At 47.1% G+C, this 20,931-nt stretch overlaps 1 protein-coding gene across 6 annotated transcripts in view; it reads left to right on the top strand.

Moving 5' to 3' along the window:
* Nucleotides 1-20,931, top strand: part of ARHGEF1 (Rho guanine nucleotide exchange factor 1) — an 83,058-nt gene that overhangs the window by 39,027 nt on the left and 23,100 nt on the right. Inside the window, exons 8-16 of one of the 6 annotated variants that reach the window (XM_069740905.1) lie at nucleotides 1,226-1,366; nucleotides 9,379-9,408; nucleotides 9,787-9,889; nucleotides 10,014-10,092; nucleotides 12,448-12,483; nucleotides 15,342-15,506; nucleotides 15,697-15,802; nucleotides 18,269-18,280; nucleotides 19,729-19,905. In XM_069740905.1, coding sequence (XP_069597006.1) covers nucleotides 1,226-1,366; nucleotides 9,379-9,408; nucleotides 9,787-9,889; nucleotides 10,014-10,092; nucleotides 12,448-12,483; nucleotides 15,342-15,506; nucleotides 15,697-15,802; nucleotides 18,269-18,280; nucleotides 19,729-19,905 — 849 coding nt within the window. Of the gene's footprint in view, nucleotides 1-1,225; nucleotides 1,367-5,552; nucleotides 5,662-9,378; nucleotides 9,409-9,786; nucleotides 9,890-10,013; nucleotides 10,093-12,447; nucleotides 12,484-15,341; nucleotides 15,507-15,696; nucleotides 15,803-18,268; nucleotides 18,281-19,728; nucleotides 19,906-20,931 lie in introns of those variants that run through there. The other 5 variants (XM_069740910.1, XM_069740907.1, XM_069740906.1 and 2 more) reach the window with 5 other exon arrangements.

The raw sequence follows: 20,931 nt of genomic DNA, 5'->3' as shown, positions 1-20,931 counted from the left end.
AGCGATCTTTTGTTCACGAAGGAAGGTCCATATCCATAAAAAATATTTTTAATTCATTAAAATAATAATTAATAATAAATAATAATAAAAAATATTGTTGATAGAATCGGCATGAATGTCGCAAGCCCCCGATGGGGAGGTATATAGTAGCAAAATGAATTATGAATAAAAAATAATTTTTATGGATATCATGGAGCTGGACCTTCCTTCGTGATCGATTGGTTTTCCTGCTGCACCGCCGTCTTCCGTGCTCCGGATTCCTGTCTACATGTGGGTGAGCTGATAAAACTGCTCCAGGTCTCTCATATGTGAAAGCGTCTTCTCCCAACAGTAATTTTAAGATCTCTCCACAGGTGATCAATAGGATTTAGATCCAGACTCCTTTCACAACTCTCCAGGTCTTTTTTCCGTACATTTCTGGGGTCTTGTTGAAGTATATTTGTGGTCATTGTCCTGCTGGAAGACCCATGACCTAGGACACAAACCCATCTTTCTGACACTGAACACTACATTACGACCCAAAATCCTTTGATAATCTTCAGGTTTCATGATGCCTTGCACACAGTCAAAGCACACGATGCCAAAGGCAGAAAACAACCCCAAAACATCTTTGAACCTCCACCATATCTGACTGTAGGTGTTGTGTTCTTTTCTTTGTAGTTCTCCTTCCATGTTTGGTAAACAGTAGAATGATGTGCTTTACCAAAAAGCTCTATCTTGGTCTCATCTGTCCACAAGATGCTCTCCTGGAAAGATTTTGGCTTGCTCACGTACATTTTGGCAAGCTGCAGTGTAGCTTGTTATATCTTTGAGTAAGCAATGGAGTTCTCCTGCCATAGCGTTTCATTTCATTTAAATGTCGACAGATAGTTTTGGAAAGGTGCCAGCAATTTTACCCTGCCCATTTTGGGAGTTTTATGTGAAATAATGTCCAATTTGCCTTTTTGTTTTCATTATTGTTTTTTGTGTTCTTCTAATATGCAGAAAGGAAATACGGTAAACATGCGTAACAAAACATGTAATTGCAATAATTTTCTGGGAGAATTAATTTGTTTTCTGGGACAATTCCGAGGGTGCCAACACTTTTGGACATGACTGACTGCAGTGCTTTGATATTGTAGAGCTGTCATTTCCTGCATCTGAGATTTCTTACATTGTGATGTGACCGTCTCTTCCCGCACTCCGTGCTGTCGCCTCTGACATTTCCTCTGCATCCTTTCTCTAGGACCAAACGGGTACTTGGTATGACTCCTGGAGAGCTGGAGCTCCGAGAACTGGAGTCTTACAGGACCAATGACAGATATATACTGCAGTCCAAAGAAAAACAGCTGGCGGAGCGTCTGCTGGGAAAGCTGGATGATATGCAGTAAGTATAACCAGGGGGAGGGGGCGGGGGGGAAGCGCAGATGAACCCATGGAGGGCGTTGTGAAGGGGGGTACTGGTAGCTGAACTCGTGAGGGGAGGTGGACGGGGGGGTGGTATATGAACCCACTTTTGAGTAATGAAAACTTTCCATAGGCAAATTCTTTATATCATCTGACCACTAATGATTGCAGTGCTTGCTGCCCAACCATGCACCTTACTGCAGTGCCTGTCCTGCCCCCATGTTACATGCTGGAGTGCCTGTCCTGCCCCATGTTACTGGCAGTAGTGCCTGTCCTGCCCCATGTTACTGGCAGTAGTGCCTGTCCTGTCCCATGATACTGGCAGTAGTGCCTGTCCTGCCCCATGTTACTGGCAGTAGTGCCTGTCCTGCCCCATGATACTGGCAGTAGTGCCTGTCCTGCCCCATGTTACTGGCAGTAGTGCCTGTCCTGCCCCATGTTACTGGCAGTAGTGCCTGTCCTGCCCCATGTTACTGGCAGTAGTGCCTGTCCTGCCCCATGATACTGGCAGTAGTGCCTGTCCTGCCCCATGTTACTGGCAGTAGTGCCTGTCCTGCCCCATGTTACTGGCAGTAGTGCCTGTCCTGTCCCATGATACTGGCAGTAGTGCCTGTCCTGCCCCATGTTACTGGCAGTAGTGCCTGTCCTGCCCCTTGATACTGGCAGTAGTGCCTGTCCTGCCCCATGTTACTTGCAGTAGTTTCTTTCCTGCCCCATGTTACTGGCAGTAGTGCCTGTCCTGCCCCATGATACTGGCAGTAGTGCCTGTCCTGCCCCATGTTACTGGCAGTAGTGCCTGTCCTGCCCCATGTTACTGGCAGTAGTGCCTGTCCTGTCCCATGATACTGGCAGTAGAGCCTGTCCTGCCCCATGTTACTTGCAGTAGTGCCTGTCCTGCCCCATGTTACTGGCAGTAGTGCCTGTCCTGCCCCATGTTACTTGCAGTAGTGCCTGTCCTGCCCCATGTTACTTGCAGTAGTGCCTGTCCTGCCCCATGTTACTGGCAGTAGTGCCTGTCCTGCCCCATGTTACTTGCAGTAGTGCCTGTCCTGCCCCATGTTACTGGCAGTAGTGCCTGTCCTGCCCCATGATACTGGCAGTCGTGCCTGTCCTGCCCCATGTTACTTGCAGTAGTTTCTTTCCTGCCCCATGTTACTGGCAGTAGTGCCTGTCCTGCCCCATGATACTGGCAGTAGTGCCTGTCCTGCCCCATGTTACTGGCAGTAGTGCCTGTCCTGCCCCATGTTACTTGCAGTAGTGCCTGTCCTGCCCCATGTTACTGGCAGTAGTTTCTTTCCTGTCCCATATTACTGGCAGTAGTTTCTTTCCTGCCCCAGGTTACATGCTGTAGTGCCTGTCCTTCCCCATGTTACTGGCAGTAGTGCCGGTCCTGACCCATGTTACATGCTGTAGTGCCTGTCCTGTCTCCATGTTACTTGCAGTAGTGCCTGTCCTGCCCCATGTTACATGCTGTAGTTCCTGTCCTGCCCCATGATACTGGCAGTAGTGCCTGTCCTGTCTCCATGATACTGGCAGTAGTACCTGTCCTGCCCCATGTTACTGGCAGTAGTACCTGTCCTGCCCCATGTTACTGGCAGTAGTGCCTGTCCTGCCTCATGATACTGGCAGTAGTGTCTTCTGCGCCGTTGTCTTCTGCGCCGTTCTCTTCTGCGCCGTTGTCTTCTGCGCCGTTGTCTTCTGCGCCGTTCTCTTCTGCGCCATTCTCTTCTGCGCCGTTGTCTTCTGCGCCGTTGTCTTCTGCGCTGTTGTCTTCTGCGCCGTTGTCTTCTGCGCCGTTCTCTTCTGCGCCGTTCCCTTCCACGCCGTTCTCTTCCGCCTTTTCTTCTGCGCCGTTCTCTTCAGCGCCGTTCTCTTCTGCACCATTTTTCCTGCGCCGTTCTCTTCTGCGCCATTTTCCCTGCGCTGTTCTCTTCTGAGCTGTTTTCTTCTGAGCCGTTCTCTTCTGAGCCGTTCTCTTCTGAGCCGTTCTCTTCTGCGCCGTTCTCTTCTGCGCCGTTCTCTTCTGCGCCGTTCTCTTCTGCGCCATTCTCTTCTGCGCCATTCTCTTCTGCGCCGTCCTCTTCTGCGTCATTCTCCTCTGCGCCGTTCTCTTCTGCACCATTTTCCTGCGCCGTTCTCTTCTGCGCTGTTCTCTTCTGCGCCGTTCTCTTCTGCGCCATTCTCTTCTGCGCCGTTCTCTTCTGCGCCGTTCTCTTCTGCGCTGTTCTCTTCTGCGCCATTCTCCTTTGCGCCGTTCTCTTCTGCACCATTTTCTCTGCGCCGTTGTCTTCTGCGCCGTTGTCTTCTGCGCCGTTGTCTTCTGCGCCGTTGTCTTCTGCGCCGTTGTCTTCTGCGCCGTTGTCTTCTGCGCCGTTGTCTTCTGCGCCGTTGTCTTCTGCGCCGTTCTCTTCTGCGCCGTTCCCTTCCGCGCCGTTCTCTTCCGCCTTTTCTTCTGCGCCGTTCTCTTCAGCGCCGTTCTCTTCTGCACCATTTTTCCTGCGCCGTTCTCTTCTGCGCCATTTTCCCTGCGCCGTTCTCTTCTGAGCTGTTTTCTTCTGAGCCGTTCTCTTCTGCGCCATTCTCTTCTGCGCCATTCTCTTCTGCGCCGTTCTCTTCTGCGCCATTCTCTTCTGCGCCATTCTCCTCTGCGCCGTTCTCTTCTGCACCATTTTCCCTGCGCCGTTCTCTTCTGCACTGTTCTCTTCTGCGCCGTTCTCTTCTGCGCCATTCTCTTCTGCGCCGTTCTCTTCTGCACCATTTTCCTGCGCCGTTCTCTTCTGCGCTGTTCTCTTCTGCGCCGTTCTCTTCTGCGCCATTCTCTTCTGCGCCGTTCTCTTCTGCGCCGTTCTCTTCTGCACCATTTTCCCTGCGCCGTTCTCTTCTGCGCCGTTCTCTTCTGCGCCGTTCTCTTCTGCACCATTTTCTTGCGCCGTTCTCTTCTGCGCTGTTCTCTTCTGCGCCGTTCGCTTCTGCGCCATTTTCCCTGCGCTGTTCTCTTCTGCACCGTTCTCTCCTGCGCCGTTCTCTTCTACGCCGTTCTCTTCTGCACCATGTTCGCTGCACCATTCTCTTCTGCGCCGTTCTCTTCTGCGCCGTTCTCTTCTGCGCCGTTCTCTTGCGCCGTTCTCTTCTGCGCCATTTTCCCTGCGCTGTTCTCTTCTGCGCCGTTCTCTTCTGAGCTGTTCTCTTGCGCCGTTCTCTTCTGCACTATGTTCCCTGTGCCGTTCTCTTCTGCGCCGTTCTCTTCTGTGCCATTTTCCCTGAGCTGTTCTCTTCTGCGCCATTTCCCCTGCGCCGTTCTTTTCTGCGCCATTTCCCCTGCGCCATTCTCTTCTGCGCCGTTCTCTTCTGCGCCGTTCTCTTCTGCACCATTTTCCCTGCGCCGTTCTCTTCTGCGCCGTTCTCTTCTGCGCCGTTCTCTTCTGCACCATTTTCTTGCGCCGTTCTCTTCTGCGCCGTTCTCTTCTGCGCCGTTCGCTTCTGCGCCATTTTCCCTGCGCTGTTCTCTTCTGCACCGTTCTCTCCTGCGCCGTTCTCTTCTACGCCGTTCTCTTCTGCACCATGTTCGCTGCACCATTCTCTTCTGCGCCGTTCTCTTCTGCGCCGTTCTCTTCTGCGCCGTTCTCTTCTGAGCTGTTCTCTTGCGCCGTTCTCTTCTGCACTATGTTCCCTGTGCCGTTCTCTTCTGCGCCGTTCTCTTCTGTGCCATTTTCCCTGAGCTGTTCTCTTCTGCGCCATTTCCCCTGCGCCGTTCTTTTCTGCGCCATTTCCCCTGCGCCGTTCTTTTCTGCGCCATTTCCCCTGCGCCATTCTCTTCTGCGCCGTTCTCTTCTGCCTTCTCTTCTGTCCCACACTGCAGTTGGGCATCTATATATAACTCCGCTCCGGGCTGGGAAAGTTGGGACCCTCGATTAACCCCGGCCCCCTGGGAAATAGCTCATACTCTGCATCTCACCCTCCTTAACCCAGTCACTGCCTGCTGCATCAGCCCGATCCTGCAGAGCGCACACACCCCAGGGCGTAGGAGCGCCAATGGGTTAATACCCAGGAAGCGGTCTTGGGAAGTATCCGCCGTCTCCGCTCCCTAACGCAGAACATCTGTCCCCCGTCTTTCTGTGGGTTGCGTCATCCTGCTGCGGTATATAAGGCCGGCGCTGTCCTCGCGGTCTCCATTCACTGACTCTGGACTCGGAGACACTTGTAGGAGCCGCTCAGACCATGATCAGCAGGACCCCCTGTGCCCAAATCACTCTCGCTAGACATGATATTCTGTGGGTGAGTCCTGTGGGCAGGGGGTGGGCGCAGAGAGCGGGGTTTTGCTTGGTTTTCCTATTTTACACTGTATCTAAACAATTCTACAACTTCCTAATTTCCTTTGCATTTCAATAAATCCCCATTGCCGAGATCTCTGCTTACTGTCAGTGAACAAAGTCTTTACTGAAAACCCAGATAGAGCTAAAACTTCTCACAGCCAAAGTGCTGACATGTAAACGGCAGAGACCCCGAAGCACGGAGCTAATATGGGCAGGTCTGCAATCAGCACCCATCATGGATCCACAATAATTCCCTGATTGTGCAATCATTTTACAGTGGGATTACCACCAAACCGTGTCCACACAGCACATCACACACGTGGCAGCATTATGCCGAATATACTCATTATACAGTCACTGTGTACATACATTACACTACTGATCCTGAGTTACATCCTGTATTATACTCCAGAGCTGCACTCACTATTCTGCTGGTGCAGTCACTGTGTACATACATTACATTACTGATCCTGAGTTACATCCTGTATTATACCCCAGAGCTGCACTCACTATTCTGCTGGTGCAGTCACTGTGTACATACATTACATTACTGATCCTGAGTTACATCCTGTATTATACCCCAGAGCTGCACTCACTATTCTGCTGGTGCAGTCACTGTGTACATACATTACATTACTGATCCTGAGTTACATCCTGTATTATACTCCAGAGCTGCACTCACTATTCTGCTGGTGCAATCACTGTGTACATACATTACATTACTGATCCTGAGTTACATCCTGTATTATACCCCAGAGCTGCACTCACTATTCTGCTGGTGCAGTCACTGTGTACATACATTACATTACTGATCCTGAGTTACATCCTGTATTATACTCCAGAGCTCCACTCACTATTCTGCTGGTACAGTCACGGTGTACATACATTACATTACTGATCCTGAGTTACATCCTGTATTATACTCCAGAGCTGCACTCACTATTCTGCTGGTGCAGTCACTGTGTACATACATTACATTACTGATCCTGAGTTATATCCTGTATTATACCCCAGAGCTGCGCTCACTATTCTGCTGGTGCAGTCACTGTGTACATACATTACACTACTGATCCTGAGTTACCTCCTGTATTATACTCCAGAGCTGCACTCACTATTCTGCTGGTGCAGTCACTGTGTACATACATTACATTACTGATCCTGAGTTATATCCTGTATTATACCCCAGAGCTACACTCACTATTCTGCTGGTGCAGTCACTGTGTACATACATTACACTACTGATCCTGAGTTACCTCCTGTATTATACACCAGAGCTGCACTCACTATTCTGCTGGTGCAGTCACTGTGTATATACATTACATTACTGCTCCTGAGTTACATCCTGTATTATACCCCAGAGCTGCACTCACTATTCTGCTGGTGCAGTCACTGTGTACATACATTACATTACTGATCCTGAGTTACATCCTGTATTATACCCCAGAGCTGCACTCACTATTCTGCTGGTGCAGTCACTGTGTACATACATTACATTACTGATCCTGAGTTACATCCTGTATTATACTCCAGAGCTGCACTCAGTATTCTGCTGGTGCAGTCACTGTGTATATATATTACTGATCCTGAGTTACCTCATGTATTATACTCCAGAGCTGCACTCACTATTCTGCTGGTGCAGTCACTGTGTACATACATTAGTGATCCTGAGTTACATCCTGTATTATACTCCAGAGCTGCACTCACTATTCTGCTGGTGCACTCACTGTGTACATACATTACATTACTGATCCTGAGTTACATCCTGTATTATACCCCAGAGCTGCACTCACTATTCTGCTGGTGCAGTCACTGTGTACATACATTACATTACTGATCCTGAGTTACATCCTGTATTATACTCCAGAGCTGCACTCACTATTCTGCTGGTACAGTCACGGTGTACATACATTACATTACTGATCCTGAGTTACATCCTGTATTATACTCCAGAGCTGCACTCACTATTCTGCTGGTGCACTCACTGTGTACATACATTACATTACTGATCCTGAGTTACATCCTGTATTATACCCCAGAGCTGCACTCACTATTCTGCTGGTGCAGTCACTGTGTACATACATTACATTACTGATCCTGAGTTACATCCTGTATTATACTCCAGAGCTGCACTCACTATTCTGCTGGTACAGTCACGGTGTACATACATTACATTACTGATCCTGAGTTACATCCTGTATTATACTCCAGAGCTGCACTCACTATTCTGCTGGTGCAGTCACTGTGTACATACATTACATTACTGATCCTGAGTTATATCCTGTATTATACCCCAGAGCTGCGCTCACTATTCTGCTGGTGCAGTCACTGTGTACATACATTACACTACTGATCCTGAGTTACCTCCTGTATTATACTCCAGAGCTGCACTCACTATTCTGCTGGTGCAGTCACTGTGTACATACATTACATTACTGATCCTGAGTTATATCCTGTATTATACCCCAGAGCTGCACTCACTATTCTGCTGGTGCAGTCACTGTGTACATACATTACACTACTGATCCTGAGTTACCTCCTGTATTATACTCCAGAGCTGCACTCACTATTCTGCTGGTGCAGTCACTGTGTATATACATTACATTACTGCTCCTGAGTTACATCCTGTATTATACCCCAGAGCTGCACTCACTATTCTGCTGGTGCAGTCACTGTGTACATACATTACATTACTGATCCTGAGTTACATCCTGTATTATACCCCAGAGCTGCACTCACTATTCTGCTGGTGCAGTCACTGTGTACATACATTACATTACTGATCCTGAGTTACATCCTGTATTATACTCCAGAGCTGCACTCACTATTCTGCTGGTGCAGTCACTGTGTATATATATTACTGATCCTGAGTTACCTCATGTATTATACTCCAGAGCTGCACTCACTATTCTGCTGGTGCAGTCACTGTGTACATACATTAGTGATCCTGAGTTACATCCTGTATTATACTCCAGAGCTGCACTCACTATTCTGCTGGTGCACTCACTGTGTACATACATTACATTACTGATCCTGAGTTTCATCCTGTATTATACTCCAGAGCTGCACTCACTATTCTGCTGGTGCAGTCACTGTGTACATACATTACATTACTGATCCTGAGTTACATCCTGTATTATACTCCAGAGCTGCACTCACTATTCTGCTGGTGCAGTCACTGTGTACATACATTACATTACTGATCCTGAGTTACATCCTGTATTATACTCCAGAGCTGCACTCACTATTCTGCTGGTGCAGTCACTGTGTACATACATTACATTACTGATCCTGAGTTACCTCCTGTATTATACTCCAGAGCTGCACTCACTATTCTGCTGGTGCAGTCACTGTGTACATACATTACATTACTGATCCTGAGTTACATCCTGTATTATACTCCAGAGCTGCACTCACTATTCTGCTGGTGCAGTCACTGTGTACATACATTACATTACTTATCCTGAGTTACATCCTGTATTATCCCCCAGAGCTGCACTCACTATTCTGCTGGTGCAGTCACTGTGTACATACATTACATTACTGACTGAGTTACATCCTGTATTATACTCCAGAGCTGCACTCACTATTCTCATTGATTATCCCGCGGTGTCGGTGGGGTCATGTACTGGTTACTGTGGTCACCAGCGCTGATCTCTGATCTTCTCCTTCTTTTTTTCAGCCCAAACATCTCTACGGACGAGGAGAAAAGGTAATGCCGCGTCCCCTCCTGACCTGCTGTGGATAATATAATGTCCCCCCTGCCGCCATCTGAGCCCCCCCACATCTGCCGCGCTCTTCCCCGGTGCTCACAGCCGGCGCTGATTCCTGAGCTCTGATTTTTCTTTACAACACTGGGCTGGTGCTGTTCTCCTTCTGGAGATCTTACTGTTTGTGTCCTCCAAGCAATGTTTCATGGGAAAATTATGCAAATAAGCTCTCATCCAGAAGGAAGAGTATAGTCTCTGGCGCCACCTGTAGGCAGCTGCCCTGTAATGCAGTGTCTGAGCCGCCTATCTAGCACCGAGCACTGGGCGCCTTATAGGACGGCTGAGTTCTGTGCTCATTGATTTGCGCTCCTTGGTTGCAGTTCCGCCATCGTCCACGCCATAGCTGCCTACATGAAGCACATCGGGGTGAAGACCAAGGTGGCGGATAGCAAGAAATCCAAAAGTGGCTTTTTCAGGAAAATGGTGAGTGATGGCGACTGGGCAGTGATCTGTATGCGGAGGGGATTTGTGTATAGGATCTGTGCTTGCTGTCAGTGAATAGATTGCTTCCATCCAGTCTCGCCATTACCGTCCTCTCTGTGTCCAGGTGTCTGCAAAGAAGCCGGACGAGACCTTGAAACCTAAAAAACCCTTCAGTATCTGGAACCGCAATGAAACTCCGCACAGTGAGTACAGGCCGATATGTGACGTTACTGGTTATACAGGGAGCTGCGTGCTACGCGTCAGTGCCCACCCTGCTCCTGCAGCACTGTGATCAAGCTGTAAAGGTGCATGTCTCATAAAGCCCCCATTAAAGATTTGGTTTGGACAATCACTGCTCATATAGGGAAACTTCTTACTTCCTGCATTATATCCCAGAGCTGCACTCACTATTCTGCTGGTGCAGTCACTGTGTACATACATTACATTACTGATCCTTATTTACCTCCTGTATTATACCCCAGAGCTGCACTCACTATTCTGCTGGTGCAGTCACTGTGTACATACATTACATTACTGATCCTGAGTTACTTCCTGTATTATACCCCAGAGCTGCACTCACTATTCTGCTGGTGCAGTCACTGTGTACATACATTACATTACTGATCCTGAGTTACATCCTGTATTATACCCCAGAGCTGCACTCACTATTCTGCTGGTGCAGTCACTGTGTACATACATTACTGATCCTGAGTTACATCCTGTATTATACTCCAGAGCTGCACTCACTATTCTGCTGGTGCAGTCACTGTGTACATACATTACAATACTGATCCTGAGTTACATCCTGTATTATACTCCAGAGCTGCACTCACTATTCTGCTGGTGCAGTCACTGTGTACATACATTACATTACTGATCCTGAGTTACATCCTGTATTATACCCCAGAGCTGCACTCACTATTCTGCTGGTGCAGTCACTGTGTACATATATTACATTACTGATCCTGAGTTACATCCTGTATTACACCCCAGAGCTGCACTCACTATTCTGCTGCTGCAGTCACTGTGTACATACATTACATTACTGATCCTGAGTTACATCCTGTATTATACCCCAGAGCTGCACTCACTATTCTGCTGGTGCAGTCACTGTGTACATACATTACAATACTGATCCTGAGTTACATCCTGTATTATACTCCAGAGCTGCACTCACTATTCTGCTGGTGCAGTCACTGTGTACATACATTACATTACTGATCCTGAGTTACATCCTGTATTATACTCCAGAGCTGCACTCACTAAATCCCCTTTTCTGGAGGATTTTGCACACTTGTGTGTAGTGACTGTTCTGCAGCGTTGATCCTGGGTTGTCCCGTCCTCTGCTTTTTGCTCCCTGTTACTTGCTGCACGTATCTATTGGTCGTCTCTGATCCATTCTTTCTCTTTTTCATTTTTTGCTATTAATCTGTCTTTCCGCTTAGTCGTTTCTCTCTGATCTTCCTCCATTCTTCCTCTGATCTTCCTCCATTCTTACTCCGATCTTCCTCCATTCATCCTCTATTCTTCCTCCGATCTTCCTCTGATCTTCCTCCATTCTTCCTTTGATCTTCCTCCATTCTTCCTCCAATCTTCCTCCATTCATCTTCTATTCTTCCTCCTATCTTCCTCTGATTTTCCTCTGATTTTCCTCTGATTTTCCTCTGATTTTCCTCTGATTTTCCTCTGATTTTCCTCTGATTTTCCTCTGATTTTCCTCTGATTTTCCTCTGATTTTCCTCCGATCTTCCTCTGATCTTACTCCGTTCTTCCTCTGATCTTACTCCGTTCTTCCTCTGATCTTACTCCGTTCTTCCTCTGATCTTCCTCTGATCTTTTTCTTATCTTCTTCTTCCTCGGATCTTCCTCCATTCTTCCTCCGATCTTCCTCCATTCTTCCTCGGATCTTCCTCTATTCTTCCTCCATTCTTCCTCTCATCTTCCTCTGATCTTCCTCCATTCTTCCTCTCATCTTACTCCGTTCTTCCTCTGATCTTCCTCTGATCTTCCTCTGATCTTCCTCTGATCTTCCTCTGATCTTCCTTTGATCTTCCTCTGATCTTCCTTTGATCTTCCTCCCTTCTTCCTCCCTTCTTCCTCCCTTCTTCCTCCCTTCTTCCTCCGATCTTCCTCCGATCTTCCTCCCTTCTTCCTCCCTTCTTCCTCCGATCTTCCTCCCTTCTTCCTCCCTTCTTCCTCCCTTCTTCCTCCCTTCTTCCTCTGATCTTCCTCCCTTCTTCCTCCGATCTTCCTCCATTCTTCCTCCATTCCCAGCCGCCTTTCTTCTCTTGTATGATTGTTCCTTCCTTAAAGGGGTTGTCCAGGATTGGAAATACATGGCTGCTTCCTTGGAGAACCATCTCCTCACCTGTGCTCAGGAATGAAGCCATAAATGGTTCTGAGATGCTAGTGATGTATATGATGGACCCTTAGCGGGGCGCAGTGGATGGCTGAGTGACGCGGAGGGGTTGTGGTTGGCGTCCTTGTCCCTGCTCATCTTCATCGCTTGTTTTTTGTTTTTCTTTCCTTCTCTCTGCTCCTCCCCGTGTTTTTCACAGATTTTGAGACCAGACCGACAAAGGTTGAGGCTGAAGGTATCTTCAGAATACAGACCCAACATTCTTCCTTTTTTATCTCCCCAATTCCAAACTTCTCACTTATGTCACCATTCAAACAACCGCATGATGGAATGTACCAAAACTTCACCACGGGGGTGGGTGGGGGGTTGCTTTGCAGCATGGGGGCCACTTCTGACTAATGCACTTAACTTGTTTGTGACAGGACGAGTTAGGATTGCGGCCCTATGTGACTATGCCCAGACTAAAGCCTCAGTCCCACAACCTGCCTTCTAGTGTCACAATTGAAATTTTGCAAAGAATGACCCTCCTCGCTTACAGTAGATTTAAAGGGGCTTTCAACAGTTTTTGGTTTTTTACTTATTTGCATGTATTTGGGGATGAAAATCATTTTTGTAATTGGATTTCATTAAAAATTTTGCTCCGTTTACTGACAGATCTTCAGTTAACTCCTTCTGCAGCCACCAATAGACTGTGCAACACAGATGCTCTCGAAGGCAAACGGTGCAAAATTTTTAATTAAACCCAATTACAAAAATTATTTTTAACCCCCGATTGTAATTATTTTAAAGTAGCTAAAAATTTTCCCTATTGATGGACTACCCCCCTTTAAGCACCCCTACAACAGTCATGAAATTCTTATCTCACCCTTGAGGAGGTTGGGCAGCCATCTTTAGGAAAATTATGGTGTAGAAACTGGCACTTTGCCCAGGCTTTGCTGTAGGTGTGAGAAATTTATGAGCTTCAGTCTCTTCAAAGAAAAAAAGTCGTTCCCATAGTGTAAACGCTGTGGACACTTTTGTACTAAAATTTTGTCCATTTGCTTCCTAAAAATAAGGCAACTTTCTCCATAGTTTTCTATTTTTTTTTTTGCTGTTGTAGAGTCTGTGCTACTCCTTTTCCTGGCAGGTTACCTTGTTGCTTATGATGTAGTTTCCCTAGCACACTACTCCTGTTGGGACTGATGTAATCTGTTCTCTCAGTGTTAGTTTATTTACCTTAGATAACTCTCGACCAATCGCTCATTTGCTCGACAGCTATCTTTCCTGGCTCCCCATGCACATGAATGTTTGGCTTGGCCAACCTTTGTGTTGGTTATGGGGCGAGCAAGTATGAGCTAAAACTAAAAGATTAAATGATCAACATTAAACAGTCCGATCCTTATATTTCCCAACATCATCTCCCTCAGTGGAAAGTTGGGAGGCCATCATACACGAGGTTGATTGTTTTATCTGATGTGTATGGGTTAGCAATTCAAATGAGAATTTACATGTATGCTTTCCTCCCTCTCCACAATTCGATCTGCCATGCAATGCCTCGTCTTCCCTCTCTGAAGACTTGGATGCTTTCCTCCCTCTCCACAATTCGATCTGCCATGTAAAGCCTCGTCTTCCCTTTCTGAAGACTGGGATGCTTTCCTCCCTCTCCACAATTCGATCTGCCATGTAATGCCTCGTCTTCCCTTTCTGAAAACTTGGATGCTTTCCTCCCTCTCCACAATTCGATCTGCCATGTAAAGCCTCGTCTTCTCTTTCTGAAGACTTGGATGCGTTCCTCCCTCTCCACAATTTTATCTGCAATGTAAAGCCTCGTCTTCTCTTTCTGAAGACTTGGATGCTTTCCTCCCTTTCCACAATTCGATCTGCCATATAAAGCCTCGTCTTCTCTTTCTGAAGACTTGGATGTGTTCCTCCCTCTCCACAATTCGATCTGTCATGTAAAGCCTCATCTTCCCTTGCTGAAAACTTGGATACTTTCCTCCCTCTCCACAATTTGATCTACCATGTCTTCAGAAAGGGAAGTTAAGGCTTTACATGGCAGATTAAATTGTGGAGAGGGAGGAAAGCATCCAAGTCTTCAGAAAGGGAAGATGAGGCTTTAAATGGTGGATTAAATTGTGGAGAGAGAGGAAAGCATCCAAGTCTTCAGAAATGGAAGATCGCACAAATTGAACTGTATTGAGTGTAAACAGACACAGGGAAATATTTCTGCATGAGGAGAGTAGTACCCATGAAAGAATGTGCAAGGATTGGGGGTGGGAATCAAAAAGTTTATTTTTCTGTGTAAACAGGAAAGCATCCATTTTAGGTTTTACCTGGAGATGAAGTGGGAATTGCACAGGCTATACATCTGTGGAAAAGCAGAGCACCTAAGGCAGATCCTGTGTGGATAGGGATGGCTGAATCATGCGTACTGTGATTTTGTGTATACAGGAGATCACCATGGCAGACTTTACAGGGAGAAGTAGGGGGATCGCAAAGACTACATATCTATGTACACAAAAGAGCACCCATATCAGACTTTACAGGGGTAGGTAGGTGGGAATCATGCAGGCTAAGTACCTGTGTGAGGAGGGACCACCTACTACAGAATCGACAGAGGCGGAGAAGAAGGGGAAGTCAGTACAGGAATGAAGCTGTCCTGATACATGAGAGCTAGTAACTGTACATCCAGCCTGTATTACTGAGAGGGGCGCATCACAAGTCTGAAACTTGGAACAGCTTGTGATCTGGAAATGAGTGAAGATTCCAGCTGTTCTCTAAGTCATGGCTGCCACTAATATGCATAAAACGATTGATTGCTAGAATTGTCGCAGTTGTAGTAGTTTACAGCTTGGTCAGTTTTGCTGGGACTGAGGCTTTTGAAAATAAATAAATCCCCTGACACCCGGAGTGGGCAGAGAGTTCCCCCCTTTTTATTTCCCCTACTAACAATATTTGATTTTGCCCCTTTTTTGTTTTGTAACGTTATTTATGTTCTTACTTTAGTGACTGATGAATGATTAGGTGCCCTCTGGATTTTCTGACCGGTCCTTTGTGATGCGGGGTTATGAGAATGTTCTTGTTGGTTTGATGTTCTCCTTTCTGCTCCTGCAGCTGAAAAGCCGGCCATTCCAGAGAGAAAAATCAGCCATGGGCAGAGGACCTTTGATCGAAGTGACAGCAACATGGGGAAGCCGAAGGGCTCCATAGATAGTCCTGACCCGGGCGTGATGGTGACCATACATCCACCACCCAGCGAACCCAGTGAAGGTGACACCGGTCAGTTACATGCGGATCTAGCCGAGTGTTGTCAGTGATTATGGTGCATCCATCTCCTACTTTTTCACTTGTTCGTTAAACCAATCTGAGCTGCGGGACCCTGGGTAGATGTTACTTGGTCAGTGGGTGGTTTGGGGGCTTACACCAGGTCCCTACATTTTTTGTTTTTGCTTTCCTCTACTCTCTCCAGTTTCTGATGCAACGTCTTCTATCGATATCACTGACGTCTCCAAAGGTTCTCCGACCACAGAACTTTACCCGACAGAACAGCAAGAAGACAGCGCCGAGAATGACAGGTAAGACGTCACCGGGAGCCCATACATGTTCCCAACAGCAACCCCATGTCTCCCAATTCCTGCGGCCTCGCTATGCAATCCCTGCCTGCTGATAGTAAACCCCCTTCTGCTGCTTTGATGATCCAAGTTGATGGATGGAAGAATTCTCCAACCTTGCCGTTTCCTTCCAAATCCCATTTTTCTTTGCTGAAATTTCACCGGCTTGGTGAACATGCTTCACCAATAATACTCCACCATAGTGCACTTCTCCCCAAGCTTGTGTAGCTTCCACTTGTCATGGTCTACCTGAAGAACACTGGTCATGGCCTACCTGAAGAACACTTGTCATGGCCTACCTGAAGAACACTTGTCATGGCCTACCTGAAGAACACTTGTCAAGGCCTACCTGAAGAAAGCCAAAAATAAAGCTGCTACAACCAACCGCTTTTGGTTCTTGGTGACCATGAAGATCTGGTTCTCCTGCACTTTGGATGTTTGTTTTTTTGCATCCCTGTCCTAATGATATTCGCCTGTCCTCTCTGCTGTCCATGTCTCCCCAGCATCCTTCATTGTGTCCACATTTGGCTTGTCCTTTGACATCGTCTTGGTTCACAACCTCCTCGTATATAGTGGACTTTGATTTTACTCCATCTGTAATGTCTTGTGGCGTGCTTCAGATTTTGTGCCATCCTGCTGTAGCTCAGGTCCGTTCTTGGGGCCTTTCGTTTGCTTGGCAGCACAGTATATGCTCTGGCGGATGTATATGCTCTGGCGGATGTATATGCTCTGGCGGGTGTATATGCTCTGGCGGATGTATATGCTCTGGCGGATGTATATGCTCTGGCGGATGTATATGCTCTGGCGGATGTATATGCTCTGGCGAGTGTATATGCTCTGGCGGGTGTATATGCTCTGGCGAGTGTATATGCTTTGGCGGGTGTATATGCTCTGGCGGGTGTATATGCTCTGGCGGGTGTATATGCTCTGGCGGGTGTATATGCTCTGGCGGGTGTATATGCTCTGGCGGATGTATATGCTCTGGCGAGTGTATATGCTCTGGCGGGTGTATATGCTCTGGCGGGTGTATATGCTCTGGCGGGTGTATATGCTCTGGCGGGTGTATATGCTCTGGCGGGTGTATATGCTCTGGCGGGTGTATATGCTCTGGCGGATGTATATGCTCTGGCGGGTGTATATGCTCTGGTGGGTGTATATGCTCTGGCGGGTGTATATGCTCTGGCGGGTGTATATGCTCTGGCGGGTGTATATGCTCTGGCGGATGTATATGCTCTGGCGGATGTATATGCTCTGGCGGATGTATATGCTCTGGCGGGTGTATATGCTCTGGCGGATGTATATGCTCTGGCGGATGTATATGCTCTGGCAGGTGTATATGCTCTGGCGGATGTATATGCTCTGGCGGATGTATATGCTGTGGCGGGTGTATATGCTCTGGCGGGTGTATATGCTCTGGCGGGTGTATATGCTCTGGTGGGTGTATATGCTCTGGCGGGTGTATATGCTCTGGCGGGTGTATATGCTCTGGCGGGTGTATATGCTCTGGTGGGTGTATATGCTCTGGCGGGTGTATATGCTCTGGCGGGTGTATATGCTCTGGCGGGTGTATATGCTCTGGCGGGTGTATATGCTCTGGCGGGTGTATATGCTCTGGCGGGTGTATATGCTCTGGTGGGTGTATATGCTCTGGCGGGTGTATATGCTCTGGCGGGTGTATATGCTCTGGTGGGTGTATATGCTCTGGCGGGTGTATATGCTCTGGCGGGTGTATATGCTCTGGCGGGTGTATATGCTCTGGCGGGTGTATATGCTCTGGCGGGTGTATATGCTCTGGCGGGTGTATATGCTCTGGCGGATGTATATGCTCTGGCGGATGTATATGCTCTGGCGGGTGTATATGCTCTGGCGGGTGTATATGCTCTGGCGGGTGTATATGCTCTGGCGGGTGTATATGCTCTGGTGGGTGTATATGCTCTGGCGGGTGTATATGCTCTGGCGGGTGTATATGCTCTGGTGGGTGTATATGCTCTGGCGGGTGTATATGCTCTGGCGGGTGTATATGCTCTGGCGGGTGTATATGCTCTGGCGGGTGTATATGCTCTGGCGGGTGTATATGCTCTGGCGGGTGTATATGCTCTGGCGGATGTATATGCTCTGGCGGATGTATATGCTCTGGCGGATGTATATGCTCTGGCGGGTGTATATGCTCTGGCGGATGTATATGCTCTGGCGGGTGTATATGCTCTGGCGGATGTATATGCTGTGGCGGGTGTATATGCTCTGGCGGGTGTATATGCTCTGGCGGATGTATATGCTCTGGCAGATGTATATGCTCTGTTCTGTGTTACCCCCGATGAGTAACACAATGGTCCCGTTCATGGATGTGGCGCCCCCTGTCTGCTGAGCTTTCAGTGCCAAAACTAGGGCATCTGTATGGAATGATTTAACCCTTGCCTGCTCTGTTCACAGACGGAAGAAAAGGTCAGTGCATGTTTGTCATCTGATATCCCGGGAGATTTGCTAGAGGCTTGTTATAGAGCCCGGCTAAGTATTAAACATTCTGCCCAGTTTCCTTCTATCTCCTTCGCTTTGCTGATCTGCAAACCCCCGTTTTACCTTTTGCCGCAACAGATTTTTTTTTTTTAAACTTTTGCGGAAACAGCGCCATTCTTGTCCAGGGGCTGTGACTGGAGCTCTTCTCCATAGACCACTCTACTTTATCCCTACAGATGATTTCGGGATTGAGATGGTTTGGGCTGTTGGAATTTCCACGTCTGATCCTTTTGTTTTCAGGAGAGAGACTCTGAAAGCCTCTTCTTTCCTCTCCCCGTTAAAAACTCTTGGATGATTGGTCATGTGCACATGTGTATAGGGGCAGATAGAGGTTTATTGAAGATGGTCAACAGCTATCTCATGAGCAAGGCTAGATTTATTTTACATTTTAGAGATGCCCCACCAATGGTAAATTAGTGGACACAGGATTGGGGTGCCCAAAATGAATGGAGGACATCATCTTTAAAGGGTTTTCTACTTTGGACGATCGCTATTGGTTAGATAAGTACCTTGATTTAGCTGATCAAAAAGTGTCCCTCTTCTAAGATCCCCAGCGATCATCTTTAATTTGTGGGAAAATCTTTCTGTAAGCGCTCAGTTTCCCCACAGCACCCCCACAGGGAAAATGAAGCATTACACAAGGTCCATTCAGACCAGTGAGTAATTCTGGACAGATAGGTCCTCCAGAACAAGAGGCACCGTTTATAAACGTCTCTCCAATTTAGTCAAAAGATGAAGATCTTGAATGAAGGACTCCTCTCTATTAACTAAGCATTTTGGAAAATGGGTTTTTGAAATTAAATATCCATTTTACAGGGGCTATTTTTTGGTTCTGAGTGTAGTTGGTCATTTTATGGGACCCTTTCTGCAACCAGATTCCAGCTGTGAAGGTAAAAACGAGTAACGTTACAAGACCTCTTGCTTTAGCTTGGTTTTCCGGATTATCCAAGGTATTTGTGAGATGGTCATACATTGTGTAGGTATCAAAGGAGCGTTTAGATTAATGGTCTTCGGTTTTGTATGGATCCTGACAGCCAAACTTTGCTTCCGAATTCCTGCTGCACCCCTTGCCTCCTTACTGGTCAATGATTTGACCCATCACATGCTTTGTTCATGTTATTGCATTTCCAACATTAAACCTTCCCATCCCACCTTCTCCTGCCACAGATTCCTTGATCTTCTCCGCAGCCCCTTCCTTTTGTCTTTTCTTTTTTCTTTACTCTTTTTTTTATGTCCTTGGTTAATCTCCCATGTCTCCTGACCAAATCTATCTACTCCTCCATTGCATGGCAACTCTCACCGCGTCCCATCTCCTCTCCATCGTTCGACGTTCGGGACACCATCGTACCCTTTCTTCGACTCCTTCAACCGGACAGGCATTCTAGTAAGCTGGGGCGCTCAGAGAGCTTACGAGTTTACGAGCGCAAGCGTTCACAGCGAGGTTCAGCCAAAGGCAAGCAGACGCGCTCTCGCAGCGACGTGGACCTGGAGGCTGCCGCCCGAGCCAACGACATGCAGGTCTCCTCAAGCAAGTCAAAATCAGGCAGCGTCACGTACGTTGGGAGGATAAACCTCGTCTATTGGGATTTTTTCTTAATGTTCTTGTGTTTTGAAATTAGATTGTGGTTATTGATGGGTCTGGATTGTGTTTTCTAAAGTTATTTTACTCTTTTATTTCAAAAAATGACATGACAAAATTTTACCAAAATTTGCACGCCACTTAATTCAGAATTGCTACCTAATTGTCAAGGCTCAATGGTAGAGTTTTGCCATGTCACGGAAAAGAAATGTGCTTTTCAATTTCTAGGTTAACCATCTCCAGATGTTCATCATCCAAAGGGCCTACAACGAATTGTAGGCGATGATCTAAAAATAAAAAATGTAAGATAAAAATTCTTGGCTGACGCTCTGGTGGACCCTGATGGTCTCTGTTATTGATGACATCACACACATCCATGGGATCACTCTAGCAAATCATTGGCCATGGTGGACTCATGCCCTGCCCCTGAGCATCATCGCCGAAGCCAGTGAATGGCTAGGGTAATCCCATAGATGTATGTGATGGTCACATTCATGCATGGAGATGAAGACCACAGGAGGACTATTGAACAAGTGCCTGTTGTAGGCCATCTTTTTATAGATAATTCACAACCTTTTTTAATTTTGTCCTACTGTGAAAAGTCATCTGTTTCCCAGTAATATCTATAGTCTGGTGCAATTGTCCTCTCTATCTAAGCGAAGATTTGGGGGCAACGGAGATCCGGTAGTGCGCAGTTGATTGACCATTTCAGTTCCTGGAAGGTCTAGCTGACCACCAATGTTGAAGTTGTAATGGTCCTCGTATTGGTCATCACTCCACTTCCCAAGAAACAGAGATCAAGCGTTAATGAAATGGAAGAGGTCGCCTGAAGGAATGGAAGGATTGCTTGAAATTTTTGTAGAAATTTTGTGTAAAAAAAATAAATTGAAGTTTGGAGATTCAATAGATAAAAAGTAATTTTCTCATATATTTCTACCTATTTCCAGTCTTTTGTGACCGTCTTTCGGACTCTACGACATGATTCTCGTTGTTTACTTTG

This window comes from Ranitomeya imitator, chromosome 10 (assembly GCF_032444005.1).
Source record: "Ranitomeya imitator isolate aRanImi1 chromosome 10, aRanImi1.pri, whole genome shotgun sequence".
NCBI lineage: Eukaryota > Metazoa > Chordata > Amphibia > Anura > Dendrobatidae > Ranitomeya > Ranitomeya imitator.
This window is presented reverse-complemented; position numbering and strand designations above follow the sequence as displayed.